This window comes from Cibotium barometz, chromosome 11 (assembly GCF_041138505.1).
Source record: "Cibotium barometz isolate CiBa-2024 chromosome 11, ASM4113850v1, whole genome shotgun sequence".
In the NCBI taxonomy this organism is placed as follows: domain Eukaryota; kingdom Viridiplantae; phylum Streptophyta; class Polypodiopsida; order Cyatheales; family Cibotiaceae; genus Cibotium; species Cibotium barometz.
Window position 1 is genome coordinate 8803014 of NC_141056.1, and position 25271 is coordinate 8828284.

Genomic DNA, 25271 nt, shown 5'->3' on the forward strand with positions numbered 1-25271 from the left:
AAGGTTTATGAATAGATTTGATGAAAGGAACCACTAATCAAGGTAAATCTTACACTAATGATAAAGATTATGATTCCAAAATTTGCTATAAAATTGTATTGGAGATTAAGATTCCTTAATCAAGATTATTAAGTAAATACTAATCAAGAAAATTAATATAAGCTCAAAATTTTCATTGTTACAAATTGCCATTAACCTTATTTCAAGAATGATTAACCTAGTCAACTCTAATCAATGATCAAAGATCAAGAACACTCAAAGAAATAACTATTAAAAAAAATCTAATTCGAGAATGATTTAAATGCTTGGATTAGAGAAAGAAAGTTGAAGATCTAGTGTGTAATGTCATAAAGGTCATAAAAGATATAATAGTTGTCCCCCAAGTGGCTTATATAGCCACTTACCCTAAAATGTGTCCAAACTAGCCCATGTCCAAAGTCTATGTGCCTAAACCCCAATGTGTACATCTGCTTGTGGAAAATAGCTTTGTTACACATTCCCTCTCTTGTGGAGTCTCAAATAAGCACTCTATATATATGCAACATAGTAAACTTTGTCTTCTCAATAGTTGGTTGTCGTCCATAATCTTTTTCATATTTTCAAATCTCATATAAGTTGGTACAAAATTTCCATCTTTCAATCAAACTAGCATACAAGCTAGTAAGTCACAAGGTGTGCCATACCTTGTAATGTCCTCCCTTCACTAAATGGGATGTGCCACAAGCCTGGAGTGTCCTATCTTCCCTAAATGGGAGGTAATGTGATGTGATGTCCTCATTCTTGCATGCTCTTTTTGTTGACTCCATGTCCTCTTTGTATAAGCCCTCATGAATGACTCCTTTTTCATATCTACAAGACATGCGGACATAGCCTTTCTAGAGTGCTTTCCATGTATATTTCCAACAAACAAAACATTAGAGAACAAAGACATTTGATATAATGAATACATTCCTATCAAAACAAACGTCACATAGTTTTTACAAAAGAACTTAGCTTTATATACTTAAATTTTAGTTTCTCCCTAAAAACTTTAATTTTATATGCCCTTTGAAAATTGAAATATTATTTTATTGTTGAGGATGGGTAATATATATTTTGTTAAAAACAATGGATTTAAATTCATCGACAAAGACACCAAGACCACCATTCAAAACTAACAATTGTGAGAGAGAACTTAGTGTGTGTAGTTTGAGAGGTAGGCATCACCAATATCATGGTCATCACATTTAAGTGTGGTTTGATAATAGCCTCAAAGCTTCCAAAGACATGGACGATGGTGTAGAGCATTTATGAGCTCAGCAATGCAGAGGAGATATCCTGCATCCTCTTTTTTTAGCTTGGTAATTTCCCTCATTACATGACATGTTACATTTACCACGGATACATTGTAACTTTGCAACATTGCAAAGCCAAGCCCCCTGGAAACCCTATAAAATACCACCAAGCTCAAGCTTTCATGGAATTTCAAGGATAACCCTATTTGCATTTTAATAAGGATATGTGTCATTGCACAATTCGTACTTAAGATTCCACTTAGTCGATTGATAACACATCTTAATGCAAAGACTCATACCAACAATCCTACTCTTTGTTTAAAGATACCTCAGGCAGGACAAGATGAGATGAATGAGGAAACAACCCTGCTTTAGGGTGGGCAGTGAAACACCCTTACTTTTATGAACAGAGTAGTGCTACCTAAATTTGTTTTCCACATCGGATTAAAAACATGGTATCCACAAACTTCAGACATTTTGGCAAATGGCTGTCAAGTCGAGAGAAATAGTAATGCAAAACAGTGAGGCGGCTTGTCCCATCAATTTTTCTAAAGTGGCATACTGAGACAAAGCTTCATATGCCCCCAAGGCAGAGACTTTAATACATCAATCAGAGTGACGTTGCTTCAACTGCTTCACTTGTTGCTTAAGGTTATCAATCTGTACCAACATGTGAGTAGCACAGTACAGGAGCCAGTAAAGAAGAAGGGCAGAAAGGACAAGGATGCCATTACGCTGGCTTTTCATCATGGACTTGGCATGCTTTGTCTGTTCAGCCAGAGTGCAATTTGGTTCGTCACACTTTGGCATGTGCTCAAACTTCCAATAAATGTCCAGAAGAAGGAAGAGGCAAAAAGGGATGATTGCCATCAATGGCTGCAGACAACTCCTGGAAACCGCAATGACACCTTTGCGTAGACTCTCCAACCCAGGCATGCTCACCATCAAGAGAATGATGGCCTCCGCTCCCACAACATAAGCCAGAACAGCCCATTCCAATGCCATGTTAAACCTGGAACAAAACAATAGAAACCACGAACTAGTGTTAACCGAAAGGTTCCAACCTATATTTTGTGTAAACAATGTTTACACGAACTTACGCTCAACCAAGGTGATAACAAACCAAGCAAAAAAACAATCTTGCCTGCCTTTGCTGTATTAGCCAGACCAATCAATGCTGATAAAAGAGTAAAAAGTGATGCAGATGCTGCCTCAGCACCCTTCCCAGAGCCATAAAAACCCATCTGGCTGGCAAATCTCTCTTAAAAGCCTTGTCAAACAGCTCAAGTATCAATTTATAGAAGATCCAAGCATATCTCCCATTCTCCTAAAAGCCTTGCCAAATAAGCTCCTTTTGTCATGCATTAAGTCTCAAATGCATCTGCCGTTCCTATCTGAGGTCATGTACAAGGAAAAATTTGAATGGGCAGATTGGGAACCAGGAAGCAACAGAAAACCAGAAACTGTTTTTTTTTAAGGGTTGGTGTTCTGGTTTTTTTCTTTTTGGGTTTTGGGGGGGGCGCGGGGGGGGGGGGGGGGGGGGGGGGGGGTGTTGGTGTTGTTAAGTGTTGTTTTATCAGCCTTCAGCAGTGAAAACATAGCCCACAAGCTACCCCAGCTGCGGCACATTCAGAAGCAACCTACAAATTTAGGAGTACTAAGTAGTGTTGGATGGAGATGAAAGTACAATTTGTTGCTCAGTTTCCCGTCTGTCTATGCAGAAGAATGCACTAGTAAGGTTACTTGCAGTTTCCAGCCTTGTAGCATTCTTTCTCATATCAGTGAAGCACAGAACGGAAAAGGGAAGGAAGATGGAGGGGGGGGGCAGCCAGCCTTCATTTTGAAGACTGCAGGACCCTTCTGAAGTTCTTTTTACCCAGTCGTCAAAATGAGGGCTGGCCTGGAACTGCTGAGGATATGCACATATGCTAGCTGAGTTCTATGCTGTGCCTTGGACTGAAGCACGTAGTGTTTGAGGCTGTTTGTATGCTCCAAGAACCTGAGGGAACTTAAGCACACATGTTCTCTTGACTGCTTGACTAAACTTCTATAGAACGATATGATTTATGCAATGAACTAGGGGCTGCTTATATAGGTGAATATGATGCTCGTCGGTGCTAGTAAGCTGCTGTCATCCAGGTATTCCAGCCCACGATGTTGCATATGCAGAGGCCGCCTTCTCTGATCCAGCCCCTGATTAACCTGTAGATGCTTAAGGAAATGATTAGATAGAGAAGAGAGAGAGAGAGATGGATGTTGGTATTCAGTATATTACAATATTACAAAAAGACTTCACAGCTTCATGAGGCTTTTGGCCTGCCCAAAAGGTGGCTGATGCACTTCTACTACCTACATGATGACCTAAGCCCAAAAGGGGGAATAGACGATTTCTACAAATGATGCCTAACGCTTATATAGGCCTCGGTAGAGCTGATCGATGAGATGTAGGGGCTGTCAGCCTGTTTATATGTCCACGATCTCATAAATTCAGTATTAAATGTTCACACACGTGACCTTGATGCTGTTCATGCTGCCGACTGCTCAAAAGACCATATCCTAGCCTTGCTAATGCCCTAAATGCTGTCTAAGCCAGGGAATATGCTGAGATTTATGCCATGGCATGGATGTGCACGTGACACACAACTTGTGAGATTAGGCATTAAATGTCAATGCCTAGCATTTAATGTTAGCATTAAATGCTGGTCCAACATTAGATGCTGACTGCTTGTTATATATGTTGGAAATTAACTGTTTATTGCCTTGAATGCTGGCTGGTGTTAAGTATGGGAACTCCATGGTGCTTAGCATCAAGTGCTAGTGTCACTGAAGCATCAAAATACAAGTTGCTGAGATGCCAAACGCAACGCGTGCCCAAAAAAAAGTTTTTTTTTTTAAGTTTTGAAAAAAAAAGAGGTGTGTGGCATGATGACATGGTGATGGTGACGTGGCAAAAAAGGAGTGCAAGGTCACCTTACAGGCTTGGAATCATGCGACTAGCTTTTGGAAAGCAAAAGATTAAAAGATTTTAAAAATTGAAGAGAGAAGAGCCTTTATTATTAAATAAGATGCTTTTTGGACTATAAGTGAGTTTTAGAGCGTTTTTCTCAAGTGCTTTTGGACAAGAACTAAAAATTCAGCTATTCTCTCATTGTTGAGACATGTAAAAAGACGAGAGCTCTCCAGCTCTAAGAATTTGTACTCAAAGACTTCTCCAAGGAGTTTTATCTAATATAACCGCTGAGGGGGAGGGGGGGGGGGGGGGGGGAGGAGGAGGAGGAGGGGGAGGGGGGGGACGCAAGGCTATTTCGACGCCTAGTGTGGTGTCTTCTCTCTCTCTACTCTCTCTCTTTTGTTTATTTTCAATGGCTAAATTGTTGGGCATCGGTAATCACCTATGAAGCCAACTTGAGCACCCGTTTGCATTGATGACATATCATAGATAGTGGATTTCCACTACTCCAAATTTGCTCTTCTTTGCATTCCTGCAATAGTTGCAAGACCTTTTCAACATCCCGCTCATGCTGCTCTATAGTGGCAAAAAAGATGAGTATATAGCAATGGACATGGATAACCTTATCATTAGTCTTGGATTTGGCAATGTTTTAGGGGCAGATTTAGATAGGCTCCTAAACTGCCTAGGACATACACCCATATATAGTACATCTTCTGGGCACAATCTGGACACAAAAGATGACTTTTTGGACAAAGTTTTGTGGGCTGAAAAGGCAAAATCAACTAGATTACAAATTTTCCTTCTCTCCCTAATAAAAGCCAAGCTCTCATTTGTACATATCATCTAATCCCCCTTTGGGATCAGGTCATAAGCATGCAATAGAAGGCCTAGAGTCAACCTTTTGGTCAGGCCAAAGGCCTCACATGCTGTACAGACATCATCATCTTTTTGTACCATATAATACACTGAACACACAACTCATCTCTCCCTTCTCTCCATCTAATCATCATTAAATTTTGCATCATTGTTCTTCATCAGGCTTACGAATGAGGATAAGTAAGCAAGGCTTCCATGCATGCAATATTGGTATTAGAGCATTCAGGCTTAGCCCTCTAAAGTGTCCTAGGAATCCATAACAGAATACAAACAAAGGTAGCATTATGAGGTGGTTTGCAACAAGCAAAGCCGGAGGAAAGCATTCGCTGGGAGTGTGTGTTCAAAGGAAGGCACGACTTAACTCTCAGATCAGTTCTTGTGGCAAAGCAGCACCCCTGCGCTCTGAAGTAGAGCTTAGACGACAATCTAGACAGACTCTAGATAGAGGATATACTAAGTGTAGAGGATGTGGCTACTCACAAGCATTGGATGCCTTAGCTTGTGATAATTATATCCATATATAGTACTGCAAGTGGTGTGGTAGGCGTGTATACAACATGGGTGGTTACATGGCATAGACATGGTCACCGCCCTCAAAATGTGGCCAGCTGACCACCACCCACTTATAATGAACCCAAACCGTTGATTCCCCGACCATTCCCCGACCAGGGTCCCGCCCCTCGGACCACCACTAGGGACAGCTGGCTAGGGGGGGGCCCGATCCTAACTAATGCTCAAACCCATGACCATCAATGGTCACAATAACAACTCCATCGACGTCCGAGTCGGGGTTCCCACCAAAGGCACGTACACCAATGCCTTCTTCTCATAATGGGTGCCTTTACAAATGTGCACCAAACATAGATGTGAGATACATGCTCCCCTCAATGTCTGCCTGAAGACAGATTATGTTCTTGGCCCAATGCCAAGTCGATGAAGATGCCACGTGAGCTAGTTCTTTCCAAGAGCCTTCGTGAAGATATCGACGCAGTTCTGGTCCGTAGAACAGTACTTCAACTCCACTATCTCATCCTCAATTAGTTCTCGCACATAATGATACTGAATCTCAATGTGCTTCATTTGAGCATGAAACGTAGGGTTCTTGTCAATAGCCATGCAACTCTCGTTGTCGCATTGCAAGGTTGTAGCCCCACTAATTTGAACTTCCATGTCCACTAGAATCCTCCTTAGCCACACTGCTTTACAAGCAACAAAACAAGCTGCCTTGTACTCAGCTTCTTTAGAAGAAAGTGCCTCTGTAAGTTGCTTCTCGTTGCTCCAAGAGAGAGCACCAGAACCAACCAAAAATCAATATCCACAAACTGATTTCTTGGAATCACAATCTCCTGTCCAATCTGAATCACAATAACCCATAAGAGTGTCACCTGCACTGTAAGTGATGCTGTAAGCCCAACAGAGCGTGCAGTGACAAATTCGACTAATATCCACAAAAATCAATATCCACAAACTGATTTCTTGGAATCACAATCTCCTGTCCAATCTGAATCACAATAACATAAGAGTGTCACCTCCACTGTATGTGATACTGTAAGCCCAACGGAGCGAGCAGTGACAGATTCAACCACGTGTACAAGAGATATAGATAGAGAGAGAAGGGAAAAAGAGATGGGTATAGGGGTTTCACACAGTACACCACGCTGAGCGGGGAACAGGCCCCGCTCCCTTTTCAGGAATTTATTTCAGGAACAATCCACGGGCTTTTCCAAGCTAGGACCAATACAATGAATACAATATCAAACAAAAGTGCCAATGTTGAGGTTGGGCTGAAGTCAATGTCGAGGCACAAGATCCCTGATAAAGAGCTCACCACGAGGATGACCCACAAGAGTCTTACACCAGGCTAGTAACAATATCCGATGTCTGAATCAAGTATGATACTCTCATATACCCATTCACCAATTCTGGACAGAGAGAATCCAAAAAGGCACCCATCAAGATAGTGGCGGATGGTGACGGTTTTTGGAAAATGGCAGTGCTTTGAGGAGGAACAAGTGGCGGATGTGCTAGAGGCATTTCTCTTGATGCAGGCGGTGCTAGGGCTAGTGCTGTTGGCGGGCGGTGACTAAAGGCAATGGTAGACGGCACAGGAACAACATGCAGAGCAGTGACAAAGCAATAGCGATGATGGCGGAGTAGGCGCTTCTTAGGGTGCTTCTCGGCGGCACAACCAGCAGTGCAGAGGAGGTACAAGGAGGCGCAAAGGCAGAACAACGGTGGTGCTGCTCACAGGGTGACACAGAGGCAACAGCATAGAGGCGGAGTAGGGTGGAATAGCTGGCAGAGATGGGTGCTTACAGAGGCGGCTGCCAGCGAAGATGGAGGGACAAAGCGCTGCTGTGGGCAGTGGAGAGAAAGATGATAATGATGAATCTCCACAACTTCTTCTTCAAAAATCTCCACGAGTACTTCTATGCATCTTCAAGATAGAACAAGCTCCTTATATACTTGATGAGGGTGCCTGCTTTTGCCATCTTTGGCTTTTGTTTTTCCTTCTCCTTCAATATTATTAATAATAGCCAAAGTTCTTGATTTACTTTTTGTAGCTTTAGGGCCTTGCTTTTTGGCCCTGGAGTTGCTTTTTGAAAAGGCAGCTTTTAGCTTTTTGATCCAGTTCGATGTCTTCTTTCCAATGGTGCCCTCAACTTTTCATTCAACATAGTTTGACCTTCTGCTTTTTCTTGCTTTTTGACTAAGACTCATGCTTCTTCTTTTTTTTCCAATGCCAGCTTTAGGAACCCTGTTCCCATGTGGTATGAGTTCTATCATGTGAAAAGAGCGTAAGTCCAAATAGATACATTCTCTTTCTCTTATATAATAGTTGTCCTCAACTGTGGGATATAAATATACCATATGATCGTGGTACTAGCCCCATCTGGTGCTCTTGTGCATCTGGTCTTTCCTCATATAAGTGGTGCCTTCTACTCCTCTGGCAACATCTTTATGCCTTTCTTTGACCAATGTCCTTGTTCTTGATGGTACATGTTCTTGATAGCCTGTGTCACATGTGTTACAAATAATAAATGCATACTCACCTTCTGCAAAAACTAGACACAAGTTAGTCAACAAACAAGTATGCATCATTTGCGTCTATTGGGTATTCCAGGTACTAGCTAGATAGTCTGGAGCCCAATGGACTATCACATGCCATAAATCCAACCATTGTCCACACATCAAAAACAGCACACAAAGTTAAAGAAATTCAAACATACATCAGTATGCAATGCACAAGTAATGATCCTCCTGTTCATGGATTGTTCAGTTTGGTTTGATCGAAACCGCGCTCAACCATTTGGTTCCCGAGGAAACCGCTGAGACTATCCTCAAGGCCATCTTGTCACTAGGACCGCCCGAGAATTCTTCCATAGTCATTTGGGCCATCTGGTCGCATTGACCGCTCGACTATGAGATCCAATACAATCATTTGGTCGCAATGACCGCCCGACTGCGAAGTCCAAAATATTTGGCATTGTTGCCATCCAATGGGTCTTCTGGCATCGTTGCCTCCCATATACAAATCTTGCTCCTTGGGCTTTCTGGAATCATTGCCACCCAGACTAGAGCATATCTAATCAACCATTACATAAGCAAGATAATGATCAATTTCATTTCAGTCTAAATATATACAATGAAGAGAGCTAGAGGTACAATCCCTCCCTCTTATATCTGTCTAGATTTTCAAGTCTGTACTTCAAATACAAATGAACTAAGTGCTTTCTCATAAGCTCGAAGAATATCTAGGTAGTCCTTGAAGTACTCTTCCGGCATCCATTTCGCATCCATAGGTGAATAGTTCTTAAACTTCAAGAGGAATTTCCTGACCATTGTCTTTCCTCTTTTTTTTACGAAATGGAATACAATCTGTTCCGATTGTAAGATTTCTTCTTGTTCTTCCACTTCTGGTGGATCCTCCAATATAGGCTCCTCTGGAGGAAGTCCCGTATATGGCTTCAATAAACTAACATGGAAGGCATTATATATCCTCCAATGATCAGTAAGGTCCAATCGATAACATACCTCATTGATCTTCTTGATAACCTGAAAAGGTCCATAATATATCTGGGAGCTAGCTTGGGTTCCTTGTGCTCCTTAGCTTTAGACTTTCTAAGTCTTGCTTTTTCAAATCGCATCCTCTTTTTCAAAAGTGACCTTTCTTCTATGCTTATTTACAGCTTTCTTTTGCTAGGCTTGAGAGGTCTCAATAGCCTTCTGTCACATGCACTCTGCACTCAGTGCATGGTGACAAGATGGCTCATCATCAGAAGTGCAACAGTTGTACAATATTAGAACCCAGTAGGATGATAATTGTCGTACGCCGTGACCCCATTGTACATCCTCAGTCCAGGATAAGTCAGGCACGAGCTATGTAGGTCATTCCTCAGCCTTAGCAGGTCAGTCAGTCAGTCAGTCAAGTCCCTTAACCCACTTGGAGAGAATCATTCATGCATGTAGAGTTAGTAGAAGCCTTAGGGTTTGCATCAGAAAGCACTCTGCATCCTACATAGTATGCATGCATATGCCTGTGCATCATTTAGAACATCCCAGAAGCCTTAGGGAATTTACTAGGATTTATCTGGTATTTTTCCTATATTTTATAGTATTTATTTAGCATTTATTGTCATTTATAAATATAAACTTTATTAAATGACCAGCCAACTTGACCAACCTCCAGTTAGTATAAATAGGCTTGCATAGGACTTAGTTTATCATTCAGTCTTCAGTGTGCTAAGAGCTTTCCTCCTCAGCCCTAGGAGTTTCCCTTGCCTTCAGCACTAGACTAGTCTCATCCAGCCCTTGGAGTGTTTGAGGTTGCTTCAGCCAGCCTTGTTCATCCAAGACTGTAGTTCAGCAGTCCCTACAGCCCTAGGCGCCTGCATTCAGCCTCAGTTCAACGCCAGAATTCAGCATACAGTCAAGCCTCAAAAAAACGCCAGAATTCAGCATACACAGTTAGTATAAATAGGCTTGCATAGGGATTAGTTTATCATTCAGTCTTCAGTGTGCTAAGAGCTTTCCTCCTCAGCCCTAGGAATTTCCCTTGCCTTCAGCACTAGACTAGTCTCATCCAGCCCTTGGAGTGTTTGAGGTTGCTTCAGCCAGCCTTGTTCATCCAAGACCTGCAGTTCAGCACTCCCTACAGCCCTAGGCGCCTGCATTCAGCCTCAGCTCAACGCCAGAATTCAGCATACAGTCGAGCCTCAAAAAAACGCCAGAATTCAGCATACAGTCCAGCGTTTTCTGCATGTGCACCAGCAGCCTATAGTCCTCTGCATTTACAGATCAGCAGCCGTACAGTCGCCTACGTTTCCTGTCCAGCAGCAGCCGTACAACCAGTGTTTCTGTCCAGCAGCAGCAGTACATATTCTGTCCAGCAGCAGAACAGCCTGCGTTTCAGTCCTACAGCCTGCGTTTTCAGTCTTGCATCAATTCTACAGCAGTGTCCAGCCCTCTGTGCATCATCCATACATGCAGCAGTCATCTGGTGAAGGTAACATAGCATTCATAAGCATTTACAGCATTCTAACATAGCTTAAAACAGTCCACCATCTTCTTTTCTCAGCCTCAGGTGTGTAGCCCTTCCTCGTGCCCTTGGGAAGAGTGCATAGGCTCGAGATCAGTTCATCGAGGTGTTTCTATAGCCGTGTACAGTTCAGCCAATCTCCGATCCTCCGAGATCTTGCGTTTGGCTTATCTACAGTCCACAGTCATTCTCTCTAAAGAAATAAGCAAATACTATCTCGTTATCGGGATAGGGGGCCCTTCAGTGGGTAATTCGGGACCCAATCTGGTGTACAGTTCTCATATCTCTCTCTCATATCTCTTTAAAGTTTGAAGTATTAAAGTGGATTGCTAAACTCACGAAACTCAGGATACAGAAGACGGTGTGAGCATTTGTGTGACAGGATCTTCCAATACAAAGACTTCCGCTGCATATCACACCTTCTGAATCTATGCAAAGGCCGTATCCAAATCTTGAGTGTTAGTGAGAAAAATTAAACTTCCCACCAGCATCCTGTACTTCCTAATGTCTACTAATGGTGAAGAATCTTCTTCTCCAGAAAGCTTCACGTTCACCTCCATAGGCGTTCCACAGGTTTGCAGTCAGTCATCCCAAATGCTATGAGAATCTCCCACAGATACTTCGGTTGTGATATGAAGATTTTGCCTAACTCCTGGGAGACCTCAATCCCAAAACAGAAATGCATGACCCGAGTTTGTCATCTCAAACTCACGGCTCAACATATCCATTGTCTGCTAAATCATTTCTTCATTGTCACCTGTGATGTCCAAGTCATCTACATACAGGACAACTAAAGCAATCAAAAGAACTAATAATAAACCTAATCTTTTCATAAAATTGGTCTATGATACCATGCCCTTGGGGCCTGTTTCAGCTTGTACAATTAGTTGAGCTATATATACCTCCTCCTTGAGATGTCCGTTCAAAAGTGTTGATTTGACATCTATGTAAAAAACTGGCCACTGTTTATGAGCAACCAAGGCAAAGTCAAAACCCTCCCCGTGTGAAAATCCTTGTGCAACTAACCTAGCTTTGTATTTTTCCCGTGAGCATCAAGCTTTCCTAACCCATTTGGTACCACTTACCTTTTGTTTGGTGCAGTCAACTAGCTCCTAGGTGTTGTTCTTTATGATGCTATCATACTCAAACTGCATCACGGCTTTCCACTTTGGATATGCTACGGCTTCGTCCAAGGTGGTTGGCTCCTTCATTGTTCCCATTATCTTAGCCATCAAGGCCATGTTAACAATGAGACCAGATGCTCTCGCTCGTGCCAAAGCTTCCTCATGCTCTTATTTGCAATCACTGTAAGAGCACTCAACTCCTATAGATTGTTGCGTCTTACTCCTTTGCCGACTAACTTGCCTGCAGTATCTAGAATTTCTTCTTTAGTTTTCTTGAAGCGTACTTCGAGTCCACGATCTCTCATTACAGCGACTGAGAGCAGGTTCCTCATGATTTGAGATACATGGAATACGTCTGGCCGCTTCTTCTCTTCACTTGTAGCTGCCACAAAAGATATAGTTCCAGACTCTTTGGTTGGACATTTGATATCATTCCCAACAACACTCATGAGTTCCTGTAAAGGCTTCCAAGAACTATATCATTCCTTTTTACTGGTTATATATTGGGATGCTCCACAATCCAAAATCCATGAATCATCGATAATTGGAGCGTGAGAAGATGAGCATGCCTCTTCAATGGTGACCCAAAGTTCAAGCTTGGTCTCAACGTTGTTAATTGACTTCCTTAGACTTCAAGGTGTTGTTCTTCTCGTCAGCTTGATTCTTTCTGCGATCTTTGACAATGTGACCCTTCTTGTCACACTAATAGCAGTCCTCTTGAAAGTTTGAAACTTCTTCTTCTTTGGTTACTTCTTCGTGTCATCAGAAGATGCCGTGCCTTTGCCATTAGCATTGGCCAAAAATGTAACATCACCCGCTATCACAAGCCTTTAGCTACATCTCCTCCTCGAGCAACATAGCACTAAATTCTTCAAATAATAGAGGTAGTACTCTAACCTGAGTGTTTAGTGCTGTAACCAAGCCATCATACTTTTGTAGGAATAATTCAGATTCACCTCTAGGCTAGTTCCTCAATGGTCTTTGTAATCTCCACGGCAATCATTTGATCCCATAGATTTTGATCCACCTGATAAATGCTTCAGCAGCTTCTCCTTTAGTAAACTTCTCAACAGCAGTAAGCTGATTCTCCATATTCTAAATCCTAGTCTAATTTCGTGTCCAAGCCTCCGATGCCTTAGTTGTGTGTTGAATCAGAGTGAGAATAGAATCACTTACACTGGTGACGATGGCACAAAGTGTGTCAACATTGCATCTCTTCCATACCCAAAGAAGTGTAGCATCTGGTGGAAGTGTGTTCACGTTGTTATTGGGGTCGGGGGTTCCCACCGATTTTGCATCCGTTCCTAAAATAGTTTCTAGAAGCTGATAAGCATCTAGACTGGTATTGATTTTGAATTTTCAAAGAGTGTAGTTTGTCCCATCAAGCTTGTCTTCTATGAAGGCCGATGGACGAATGCACAGGACTGATGTGGCGGCCGCCGCCAAGGTAGAAGCCATCATTCCTAGTATTCTATGCAAAGAAAGACTAGACTTTATGCACTATTTCTGCTAAAAGCATCTAAGCTCTTATTTCATATAAGAATATAGCACAGTGGAAAGATAGATAGCAAAACAACGTGCAATAGACAATGCAACAAATAGAGAATGGAGAGAATTTAAAATTCTACAAAAGATATAATGTGACGGTACTGTCCACTCGTGCGCTCTCAAGTAGGTGCAATGTGATGGTAAATTCTCTCCATTGTACGTGACTTAGAATTTTAAATTCTCTCCATTCTCTATCTACTGCATTGTCTATTGTACTTTGTTTTGCTATCTATCTTTTCGTTGTGCCATATTCTTATATGGTATCATAGCTTCGGTACTTTTAGTAGAAATAGTTTATAAAGTCTAATCTTTCTTTGCATAGAAAAGGAATACTAGGAGTGATGGCTTCTACCTTGGCTGTTGCTGATGCACTAGTCCTTTGCATTCGTCCACTAGCCTTCACAGAAGGCAAGCTTGATGGAACAAACTATCCTCTCTAGAAATTCAAAATCAACGTCACTCTATATGATCTTTTAGAAACTGTTCTAGGAACGGATGCAAAACCATGACCCCAACAACAGCGCGAACACACTTCCACCAAATACTATAGATATGTTTGAGGAGACAGATGCTAGCGCACTTTGTGCCATCATTACTAGTGTAAGTGATTCAATTCTTACTTTGATTCAACACAACTAAGATATCGGAGGCTTAGACCATATTGAGGAATCGATATGAGATCCGAAATTAGACTAGGATTTAAAACTTGGAGAATCAGCTTGCTACTGAGAAGTTTACTGAAGGAGAAATTGTTGAAGTATTTATCATGCAGATTAAAAACCAGCCGGATCAAATGGTTGAAGTAGAGATTACAAAGACTAGTGAAAAACTAACTCAGAGGTGCATCCAAATTCTTCCACAAAAGTATGATGGCTTGGTTACGGTACCAAAGACTCACGTTATAGTACCACCTCTATTATTTAAAGAATTTAGTGTTATGTTACTTGAGAAGGAGATACGGCTCAAGACCCGCGTTGACAGTGACCAATGCTAAAGGCAAAGGCGCGACATCTTCTATGACAAGAAGAAGAAGTTTCAAGGGAGCTACTATTATTGTGACAAGAAAGCTTACACTGTCAAAGACCGTAGAAAGAAGTAGGTTGACGAGAAGAACGGCACCCTGAAGTCTTCATGGCAAGAAAATGAGTCAGTTAATAATGCATAGATCGAGCTTAAACTTTGGATCACCATTGAAGAGATATGCTCATATGCTCAAGCTCCAATTGTTGATGATTCATGGATTTTTGATGGTGAAGCATCACGACATATAACCAGTAAAAAGGGCTGGTATAGTTCTTGGAAGCCTCTACACCGTATATGAACCCATCAGTGTTAAATGTTCAGTCGAAGGATCTAGAACCATCTCTTTTGTGGCAGCTCCAGGTGAAGAGAAGAAGCTGTTAGACATGCTCTATGTACCTCAAATTAAGAAAAATCTGGTGTCAGTTGTTGCGACGATGACAAATCGTGGGCTTGAAGTACACTTCAAGAAAACTAACGTAAAAATTCTAGATGTTGCTAGCAAGTTAGTTACCAAAGGAGTAAGGTGCAACAATCTATACGAGCTGAGTACCCTTACAGCGACTGCAAATAAGAGTATGAGTAGGCTTTGACACGAGCGATTTGGTCACATCAAATTTACAATGCTGAAGGAGAGGAGATGCAGAAAAAGAGAACGGCAGCTAATTTATCTTCATTTTCAAAATTACAAGAACCATGTGAGGCTTACATGATGGGAAAGCAACAGTGCAAGGCATTTTCACAAAAATGCAATATTGGGGCAAGACTCCTCAAGAGCTAGTACACATTGATCTCTATGATAAGATGTCTACTATTGCATTAGGAGGATCTTCTTACTTTATGCTATTAGTCAACGATTACAATAAGAAGATGTGGGTTTATTTCCTTTGGGATAAAGAAATAAGATATCTACTACCGCATTGAGGGAATCTTCTTACTTTATGTTGCTAGTCGACGATTACAATAGGAAGATGTGGGTTTATTTCCTTTGGGATAAGGAAATAAGATGTCTACTACCCCATTGAGGGAATCTTCTTACTTTATGTTGCTAGTCGACGATTACAAAAGGAAGATGTGGGTTTATTTCCTTCAGGATAAGGAAGATGTCTTCTACTGCATTGGGGAGACCTTACTTTATGTTGTTAGTTGACGATTACAATAGAAAGATATGGATTTATTTTCTTCGGGATAAGGCTGAAGCTTTTAGCAAGTTTAAACATTGGCATAAGCTTGTGAGAATGAGATAAAAAAGAAGGTGAAAAGTTTCCATACAGATCAAGGAGAAGAATTTCTTTCAACGGAATTTGATAGCTACTGCAAGAAAAATGGCATCAAGCGCCAACTCACCACCACTGCTCACACAGCTCAACAAAATAGTGTTGTAGAATGACATAATCGAACCGTCGTGGAGATGGTTTGATGCATGCTAAAACGTAAAGGGTTATAAGACACTTTCTGGGCTAAAGCCGTAAGCACAATAGTTTACATCCTCAATCGGAGCTATATAATGGCGCTCAAGGGTATCACACCACAAGAGGCCTACTCTCGTAAGAAACTTCATTGTCTCATTTCAAAACATTTGGCTATGAATGTTATGTGTATATACCAGATGCATCCAAGAAGAACCTTCTTTACAATCTTTGCATCCATGGATCAATCTCAGCCCACCTCAGAGAAGTCCAAATCTACGGAGTGGTCTTGGTGGGATGAGGTTGAAACCGGCCTTCAGATACTTGACGGGCGGTGAGAAACAAACACTTACACACAAAACACTTCAACACCTTTGAGGACTTGGAAAAGGAAAACAAACAGAGGGAGCTAGAGTGCTCCTGCAAAAGTACACGGAAACCGATTGGCCCCAAAACGCAGTGGCGTCCCTTGCGGTATTTCTTTAATTTATTATACGAGAGCTTGGATTACAATAAGGCTGGAAACTCAGCCGTCAAAGTAGAACCCCTGAAGCCTGCAAAGACCCTGTATCATGGCTTCACATCGAAAGACTCTCTCACATCAGTCCTGCATACAGAAGCTTTCTCCCACGATCAGGGCTGCCACAACGACCCATAGTCTCTCACCCTATAAGCGGTACACATCCCGATACTTCCAGTGCTCCTGTCTCACAGCAAAGACTCTTATCTGTTTCCAAAAGAGAACTCTCGATATTACAGCACAGTGTACCATAGAGAAGGCACACCTATACAACACCTCCCTGCTTTCCAAAGGTCTTCTCCATCTCTACCATGGATCCCTTAACCCCTTTCCCAAACAGCAGTAGGGCTGTACCAAACCACATGTCCTTCCCTATAACCAGAGCTTGCATGTAACTAATCTCCTCGAGAAAACCTACAACCTGTTCACATGAATCCAAAGACATGTTTTCCACATGAAACCAAAGACCTGTATCCCCAAAACCAAAGTCCTGTTCCCTCTCGAAAAACCAATGTCTTGTTTCCATGAGAAACCCACAGATACACCATCCAAACACGGTGCCAAAACCAGGGCTGTTTTCCACAGCAGCACCCTGTGCTTTTTCCATAAAAGAGAGAAACCCACACGGATGTGCACTTCCTGCAGCCACTTACAGCCCTGCCTTACAACAAGCAAAAGCTCCTGTAGGCTGTGCGTGTACTGCAGCCGGCTCTTCCCAGAGAGAGAAAACACACGCTTCATGCTCCAGCCTTGCCATCCTTGCTTTTCACCAAGAGAGAAGAGTATGCAGCCCTGTATGCCTGCAGTCCAGCCCTCCTGTGCCCGCCTTGCTTTTTACCAAGAGAGAAGAGAGAGAGAGAGAGAGAGAGGTCTCTCGGCTGTGGAGTTCTGCTGTGCGCCTCCTGCAGCCAGCCCACATGCATCCGAGCAAGAGTGAGGAAGCGTGCTCAGTCCAACCCCGCGTCCTTGCAAGAGAGAGAGAGAGAGAGAAGGCGGTTCAGCTCACTGGCCTGTTGCAGAGAGGAAGATCCCCATCTGTGCTGCTGCCCGACTCCTATCAAAAGAGAGAGTAAGCAGTCCAGCCTGCGCTTCCTATCGTGCAGCCTGCCAGTTCCCTTCCAAAGAGCGAGAGAGAGAGCGAGAGAGAGAGCGAGAGAGAGAGAGAGCGTTCAGACCGGTGCTTTTTCCCTGCAGCCCACCAGTCGCCAAAAGGAGAGCACCATGTGTGTAGCTGCAACCCTGCCTGCCAGCCTGTTGCCAAGAAAAGCCCATAAACAGGCCTGCGTTGCAGCTCTGTGTGCCACCTGTGCTCCCTGGTGACCAGCCATCCAAGAATAAGCACCCAAGTTTGCTCCTCAACCCCTCTCTCTTTTCACCAATAGGGAGGCGCCTGAAAAACAGCTTGCCAGCCCCCTTTTCTCCTAAAAAGCAAGAGCAATAGAAAAAAGGCGTGTCTCCCAAATTAGCTTTTTGAACCATCAAAGGTTATAAAACCTTATAAATTAAAATCTCTTTGTACCAGAGGTTATAAAACCTTTAAACTTTAATTCTCTTTGTCCCCTTCACACTTGGGGTTGTCCACACATGGGTTTCCTTATCAACTCCAAACCAATGCCATTCACACTGTCTACCATGTCCCCGTGCCCACCTGCATACTGTCCAAAGAAAAACACAGGGTCGTAACATACCCCCCTCTTGAAAAATAGCAAGAGTCCTCGATTGCACTCAATGGCAATAAGGCATCTTATGAGCAAAGACTCCCCATATGACAAAAGCAATGGCCCTCAAGTGCATCTGGGTGATGAAAAAAAATCATCTTGCACAATAAGGCCACACCATCATGTGAAAGTGACAAACAACTCTTGCTTGTTCCTTCAAAACCTGGAGCAAAAGTCTAAAACCAAGTGGAAACACGTAACCTGTGTTAGCCAAAAACAAAACCATGCATCATTCTACATATGACACACATATGCACGACACATATATGCATTCGCAAACAATATGCTCCTCAAAATGCTCTACCTACCTACTCTAAAGTAACAGCCTAAGGGCTGCTCACAAGCCTTACGCCCATGGACACGACTGGAGGTACAACATGAGCATATGAAGGCACTCAATGCATCCAAACAATACATCCACTAAGTACTTCCCACATATGTCTCATGGCCATCCCGCAAGAGTCACGCACAGTGGTGCATCCATGAACATAATAAAGTACTTGATGTATCATACCAATATACATGCATCACACGACACAATCCAGAGTATTACCCAAAGTATTCTCAATGGTACTAGGATCCAATGGCACCAATATACAATAATACCTCAAAAAGTGTATGCATACATGCACAAATAGAGTTCAATCCATATATCCATGAACCAAACTAACTCTAGGACTCCTCGCAAGACTTACGCCCTTCATAGAGTCTCGAAGTGTTAGCTTAGGTTGCTGCAGACTTTGAGCTCAACCAAATCATGCCATTCCAAAGGAGACCAACTCCACAAATAGCATCATCTCAATATCCAATTGACCAATCCTGTGGTCAAGAACAGCCACTAGAACCATATGACAAAGATCAATGTCCCAATCTTCCTCAGTCATACTTTAGTTCCAAAGGCAAAAACCATCCATAGTTGCAGCTATAGTTCATGGTGCGGCCGACTGTGAACCATACCCAACTTTACCATCTCATGTGACTAGTACACAATATCATAGAAGTCCCATAAGCAGATGTACTGTCAGCCTCCAGTGCCTTCGGGTGAATACAAAGATATCACCAAGCGACTCCTAGATGACAACTGAGCCTGTCTGTAACAAGGGAGCAGAGGTGCTATCTCCCTCTTGAGCATTAGGCAATGCTCCAGACCTATGCTCTGCTGAACCTGAATGAGCTGTCGCAAGAGTCGACTCCAACTCAAAGGCATCAAGATAAAGCTGTAATACCTAAGGTGAATCTGCTAAGTCACCCTCCTCCGTCCACTTCGCATCCATCGATGAATAGTTCTTGAACTTCACAAGATAGCAACGGGAAAATTTACTTTGCACCTTTCTTTCCTTGTGTGCCAGTATCTGCTCGAAAATAAGAACCTCATCAAATTCCTCCGCTTCTGTCTGAGTCTCATCTGATACATCCTCAGGCACCCAAAACATGCTTGCACTTCACCCAAGTGGTAAGCACAAGTCCCTCATGAAGCATAGTAGACCACCACTGCTAAACATAGAAAGAAGCTGCCTTCCGAACCCATGAAGCCTCCATGAAGATACCACTGACGACAAACTGTCGAAAGCCATAGCCTTCAGCCCAAATTCTGTACCATAACACTTCAATTGCTTCTTGCTCCTGACCGACTACTTCTTGTCCTTGGCGTCTTTTCTTCTGAGCTTCATCCTCAGCTTTTTCTCTTCACCTCATACAGGCAAAGACACATAATCATGCACTGTCTCCTGCACTTCCTTTTCACTTTCCACATGTTGAAGACTCTCATGAGACAACCACAAGCTCGCTCCCTTAGGAAAGTTGGCGATTGTCCCGACCAGAGTAACCACCGGCTCGCCTACTTGAGAAAGTCGACGATATCCCGGCAACGGAACCATGAAACTGGCCTTCAGATACTTGACGGGCGGTGAGAAACAAACACTTACACACAAAACACTTCAACACCTTTGAGGACTTGGAAAAGGAAAACAAACAGAGGGAGCTAGAGTGCTCCTGCAAAAGTACACGGAAACCGATTGGCTCCAAAACGCAGTGGCGCCCCTTGCGGTATTTCTTTAATTTATTATAAGAGAGCTTGGATTACAATAAGGCTGGAAACTCAGCCGTCAAAGTAGAACCCCTGAAGCCTGCAAAGACCCTGTATCATGGCTTCACATCGAAAGACTCTCTCACATCAGTCCTGCATACAGAAGCTTTCTCCCACGATCAGGGCTGCCACAACAACCCATAGTCTCTCACCCTATAAGCGGTACACATCCCGATACTTCCAGTGCTCCTGTCTCACAGCAAAGACTCTTATCTGTTTCCAAAAGAGAACTCTCGATATTACAGCACAGTGTACCATAGAGAAGGCACACCTATACAACACCTCCCTGCTTTCCAAAGGTCTTCTCCATCTCTACCATGGATCCCTTAACCCCTTTCCCAAACAGCAGTAGGGCTGTACCAAACCACATGTCCTTCCCTATAACCAGAGCTTGCATGTAACTAATCTCCTCGAGAAAACCTACAACCTGTTCACATGAATCCAAAGACATGTTTTCCACATGAAACTAAAGACCTGTATCCCCAAAACCGAAGTCCGATTTCCTCTCGAAAAACCGATGTCCTGTTTCCATGAGAAACCTACAGATACACCATCCAAACACGGTGCCAAAACCAGGGCTGTTTTCCACAGCAGCACCCTGTGCTTTTTCCATAAAAGAGAGAAACCCACACGGCTGTGCACTTCCTGCAGCCGCCTACAGCCCTGCCTTACGACAAAGAAAAGCTCCTCTGGGCTGTGCGTGTACTGCAGCCGGCTCTTCCCAGAGAGAGAAAACACACGCTTCGGGCTCTAGCCTTGCCTGCCTTGCTTTTCACCAAGAGAGAAGAGTATGCAACCCTGTATGCCTGCAGTCCAGCCCTCCTGTGCCTGCCTTGCTTTTTACCAAGAGAGAGGAGAGAGAGAGAGAGAGAGAGAGAGAGGTCTCTCGGCTGTAGAGTTCTGCTGTGCGCCTCCTGCAGCCAGCCCGCATGCATCCAAGCAAGAGTGGGAAAGCGTGCTCAGTCCAACACTGCGTCCCTGCAAGAGAGAGAGAGAAGGCGGTTCAGCTCGCTGGCATGTTGCAGAGAGGAAGAGCCCTGTCTGTGCTGCTGCCCGACTCCTATCAAAAGAGAGAGTAAGCAGTCCAGCCTGTGCTTCCTATCCTCCAGCCTGCCATTCCCTTCCAAAGGAGAGAGAGAGAAATGAAATGAAATGAAATGTTATATTAACGTCTTCAAAAGGCCATAATGACCTATGAGACCAAAAGTTACATCATGGTGGATCCGATACAATGTCTGGATAAAAAAAACCCAGAAAATGAAAAATAAAGATGATACTACTGGCACCTAGAAAATGAAACTGGAACTGGAAGGTAAACAGAAACCCTTATAGGGTGTGAATATAGTGAGGGGGGGTACGCTATGGAGGTGAGTGGAATATAGTGAGGGGATACAATATCATGTGGAACGGAGGGGTACACTATGGAGGTGCCTCCATCTCATAATATGTGCCGCATCGGACACTGGCGGATCTCCTCAATATCCTCTGTGGTCAGCACCCTGACTGGGTGTCCCGCATGCCTCGCAAGAAAAATCCGAATCTGCCGCTGCAACCTCCGTCTATGCTGGGATGCCCTCCTCCGTAGTCGTGGGCGTTTGGACCACCCAAGCTCAATCGCACGATCAATCAATGTACCCCTGGTGTAGGCGATATCCATGTCCTGCTGTTGCTGTGGTCCATCTGGCGCAGTGATGGCTGGACTAAAGAAGTCTGTAATGTGCCTCTGAGTCTTAGCTCTCTGTGCGCCTAAGCAGGCTATCTCCACGTCTCCGCAGCTCAAGCAAGAACAATCCCAAACACCTCTGGTCCTCGTACCCCATGACTCTGGAAAGTGGTCCAAAACCCTCTCTGAATAAACAGTGGAAACGACCACGTATCTCATAGTATGCAGTACAATGGCATATATAATGCAGCTCTGTCTCTGGCTCCCCATGGCATACTCGGCATATCCTGGCCTCAGCTGGTATACCTCTATATCGGCCAATCTCAATCTCAAGCTGGTGTGAGGATATGCGAATTTGACCAATAGCACATCGTACTGCATGAGACAAGTGTACATCCATGTAACTGGGTCTGATCACAAAACCATCTGCTGTGAGCTGAAGAAAATGCTCTCTGTAGAAAGCCATCTTCGTGCCCAGCTCCTCAGTCGGCTGTATCCATGTCCTCCTAATGTCCAGCTGAACTAAATCCTGACGAATGAGTCTGGTAATCTCTGTCCGTGTGAGAGTGAGAGAGGGTGCCTCCAGAGAATATTGGAAGGGAGGCAATCTGTCCATGCTAAAACCATGTGCCTGGAACCAAGATGTCATCTGTCCATACCAACAAGCCGTGTCTCCTTGTAAAGCTAACTGTCAGGAGGACTCCAGGGCGAGGCGTGCATATCTGTCTCGGGGGAGATCCCACAAGCCATGTATGTAGGAGACTGATCTCGTAAGAGCCTCAATCACCAGAGGGGCAGCCGCCAGCTCTGCTCGAATAATCTCATGAGGTACCACGGCCTTGGCTCTAATAATCCTAGCAATCATCGATACCAAAGGCCTCTCCATGCCTCTCCACCCGCCTACGCTGTGATGGCCCACTGAAGGTCCCATATCTGCACTCCATAAAGCATAGCTGATGTCACTAGAGTGTCAAAAAGCCAAAGTTTCGTTCGAAGTTCCTGAAACTGAACCTGCGAACACACCTCTCCAAACCACCCAGGGCTGCATGTGCTCTAGTCAATCTAGTCTCTACTGCTCTCCTCATCGAAAACACTGGCCCACTGAATACTACCCCAAGATATGTATATGCATCTGTATACTCCACAATCTCTTGCCCATATGTAAATGTGGAAGCTGATCGCCTAACCCACTGTGGCGTGGTGTTAAACACCATAACCTTGGTTTTGCCAAGGTTGACAGACAATCCACTATCATGTGCAAACTCATGTAAAGCATCCAGATGACGCTGCATACCCTCAGGGGAGTCAGAGATCAACACAATATCATCAGCATATAACAATAGTGGGATCCATGTACCTGCTAGCTGGGCTCCTCTGTCCCCCAATCTCTCAATGTAGTCAGAAGCCTCATCCACATACATACCAAACAATGAAGGAGATAACGGGCAACCTTGCTTCACTCCTATAGTGGAGTGAACCAAAGTAGAGACCCCCTCTGGGGTGCGTACCTGTCCTGCAACTGATCTATATAAAGCCATAATCCCCCATATGAGCTCTGTGGGTACCCCCATCTCCTGTAATCGCCTCATCAATCTGGCTTTGGGCACTGTATCAAATGCTTTGCGGAAGTCCACAAAGCTACAATAAATCCGTCGCCCATGCGACCTGCCCTCCTCAATAATGGCCCGCAGAGTCAAGATGTGGTCAAGAGTAGAGAAACCTCTCCTGAACCCTGCCTGTCCCTCTGCTCGAATGCCAACTCTCTCTGCCCATCTACTCAACTGCTGCTCAAGAATGGATGCATACAATCGTGCTAGTGTGTGACCAATCATAATAGTGTGATAATTCCCTGGCTCCATAGGTTCCCCTGACTTGAAGATAGGCACGATGGTGGACCTACTCCAAGTCTCGGGTAAGCCTTCGCACATAGCACGATTGAACATCACTACTAGAAGCTCTGCCAGCATGTCTCTCGCATGAATAAAGTGCTCAGCGACCAATCCATCATGATCATATGCTCTCCCAGTCTTCATCCTATCAATGGCCTTCCTTACCATCTCTGCGGTAAAGAAAGTACATGTTTGTGGGCATGGTGCTGGCGGGTCAGGAAAAGGTGTCTGTCCAGGAACTGTATATAGAGATGCTGCATAACTACCTCAGACCTCTGTAGAAGTGATGGCCAAAGCAGGGGAGGACTCATGAAACAGACGCCAAGCCTCCCTCGAATCCTGGCTCAAGAACACCTGGTATAATTCCTGCTCTAGCTGAGCAAGGAAGGCCCGCTTCTTCCTTCGCACAAGGCGTCGGAAGGCAATACGTCACTGTCGGTGAGTAGTGACTCCCAAAACAACCTCCCGCTGCAGTCGGGCTCTGGTCTCTCTGCACTCCTCATCATACCAGCTGTTCTGGGGCATACATCTAGAACGCTGTCTCTGTCCAGACTGAGTATGTGGATATGCCTCTCTCGCTGCATCTTGTAAAGTCTCTGTCAGTATATGGGTCAACTCCTCCAAAGGTCTCCCTGGCTCCTCTGTGTACAGACGTCTATAAATCCCATCTGTGTAGACAGCATCAGTCTCTGAGGTAAAAGTATATCGAGTGTGATCTGCCCCTCGTGTCCTCTGAGCTGTGGTAAAGTGAAAAGAGAGAGTCAATGTCAACAATGCACGATCCACTACTACCCCAATGGGCCGAGATCCAACTGTGAAGTCCTCAATGCATGAAACAAAGCTGGGCATAGCCATAACATAATCCACTGTGCTAGCACCATGTCTATGTGGAAAGCAAGTAAATCCAGCTGCTGACGGAAACCTCTGCAAGCCATTAAGTATGGCCAACCCATGTGCAATCCCCATATCTACCAAATATCTCCCATACTCTGTGCACTCCACATCCTGTGAGCGTCTGTCTAATCCCATATCCAGAGTGTCCAGCTCTCTCAGCATCTCCTCCGAGGTATCATAAAAGGCTGTCTGGCGGTTGCCTGTCCGGGCATTAAAGTCCCCTAACAGGATGATGTCTCCATCCCTAGAGAACTCCCATATGTCATCATCTAGCACAGAGAAAGGAGACTGCCCTCTAGGTGCTGCATATGTCGATGTACTAGGAGCAAAATAGCATATGGCAATATACAGGAATCTGCCTGTGTCGGCCCTCAGTCTCACCCACATATATCTGGCCTGATCATCTCTCCGAACGATGTGTAGAAGCAGTTGCAGCTCCTCCCTGAAAAGAACTGCCAACCCTCCTGATCCTCTACTACTGTGTACCGATCTCGTCCCTACTCTGCAAGCTGTCTCCCATCTGTATCCTGTCACCTGTGGCATCATCTGACCAGGGGCCTGGTGAGTCTCCGAGTAGAAGACTATATCTCTATCTCTAAAGCTGTCCTCAAAGGCACCTACATCAAGTCTGAGGGATCCATTGCAGTTCCAGGCTGCCAGCTTTAATTTGGTCCCATAGGTCTCGCATCGTCATGTAGAGCGTCGCTCCACGATGACCACCCTCCCTTCTCTATAAAATGCTATCTTTCCCTTTTCTC

The 25271-nt window shown here is 44.1% G+C and overlaps 1 protein-coding gene across 2 annotated transcripts in view; it reads right to left on the bottom strand.

Moving 5' to 3' along the window:
• Nucleotides 1-1633: 1633 nt before the first annotated feature.
• LOC147633719 (uncharacterized) overlaps nucleotides 1634-25271 on the bottom strand; it is a 59768-nt gene continuing 36130 nt past the window's right edge. The window contains exons 2-3 of one of the 2 annotated variants that reach the window (XM_086804729.1): nucleotides 2419-2668; nucleotides 1634-2286 (exon numbers count right to left, since the gene is read on the bottom strand). In XM_086804729.1, coding sequence (XP_086660855.1) covers nucleotides 1881-2279 — 399 coding nt within the window. In that variant the 5' untranslated portion in view covers nucleotides 2280-2286; nucleotides 2419-2668 and the 3' untranslated portion in view covers nucleotides 1634-1880. The remainder of the gene's footprint in view (nucleotides 2287-2418; nucleotides 2669-25271) is intronic. The other variant, XM_086804728.1, reaches the window with a different exon arrangement.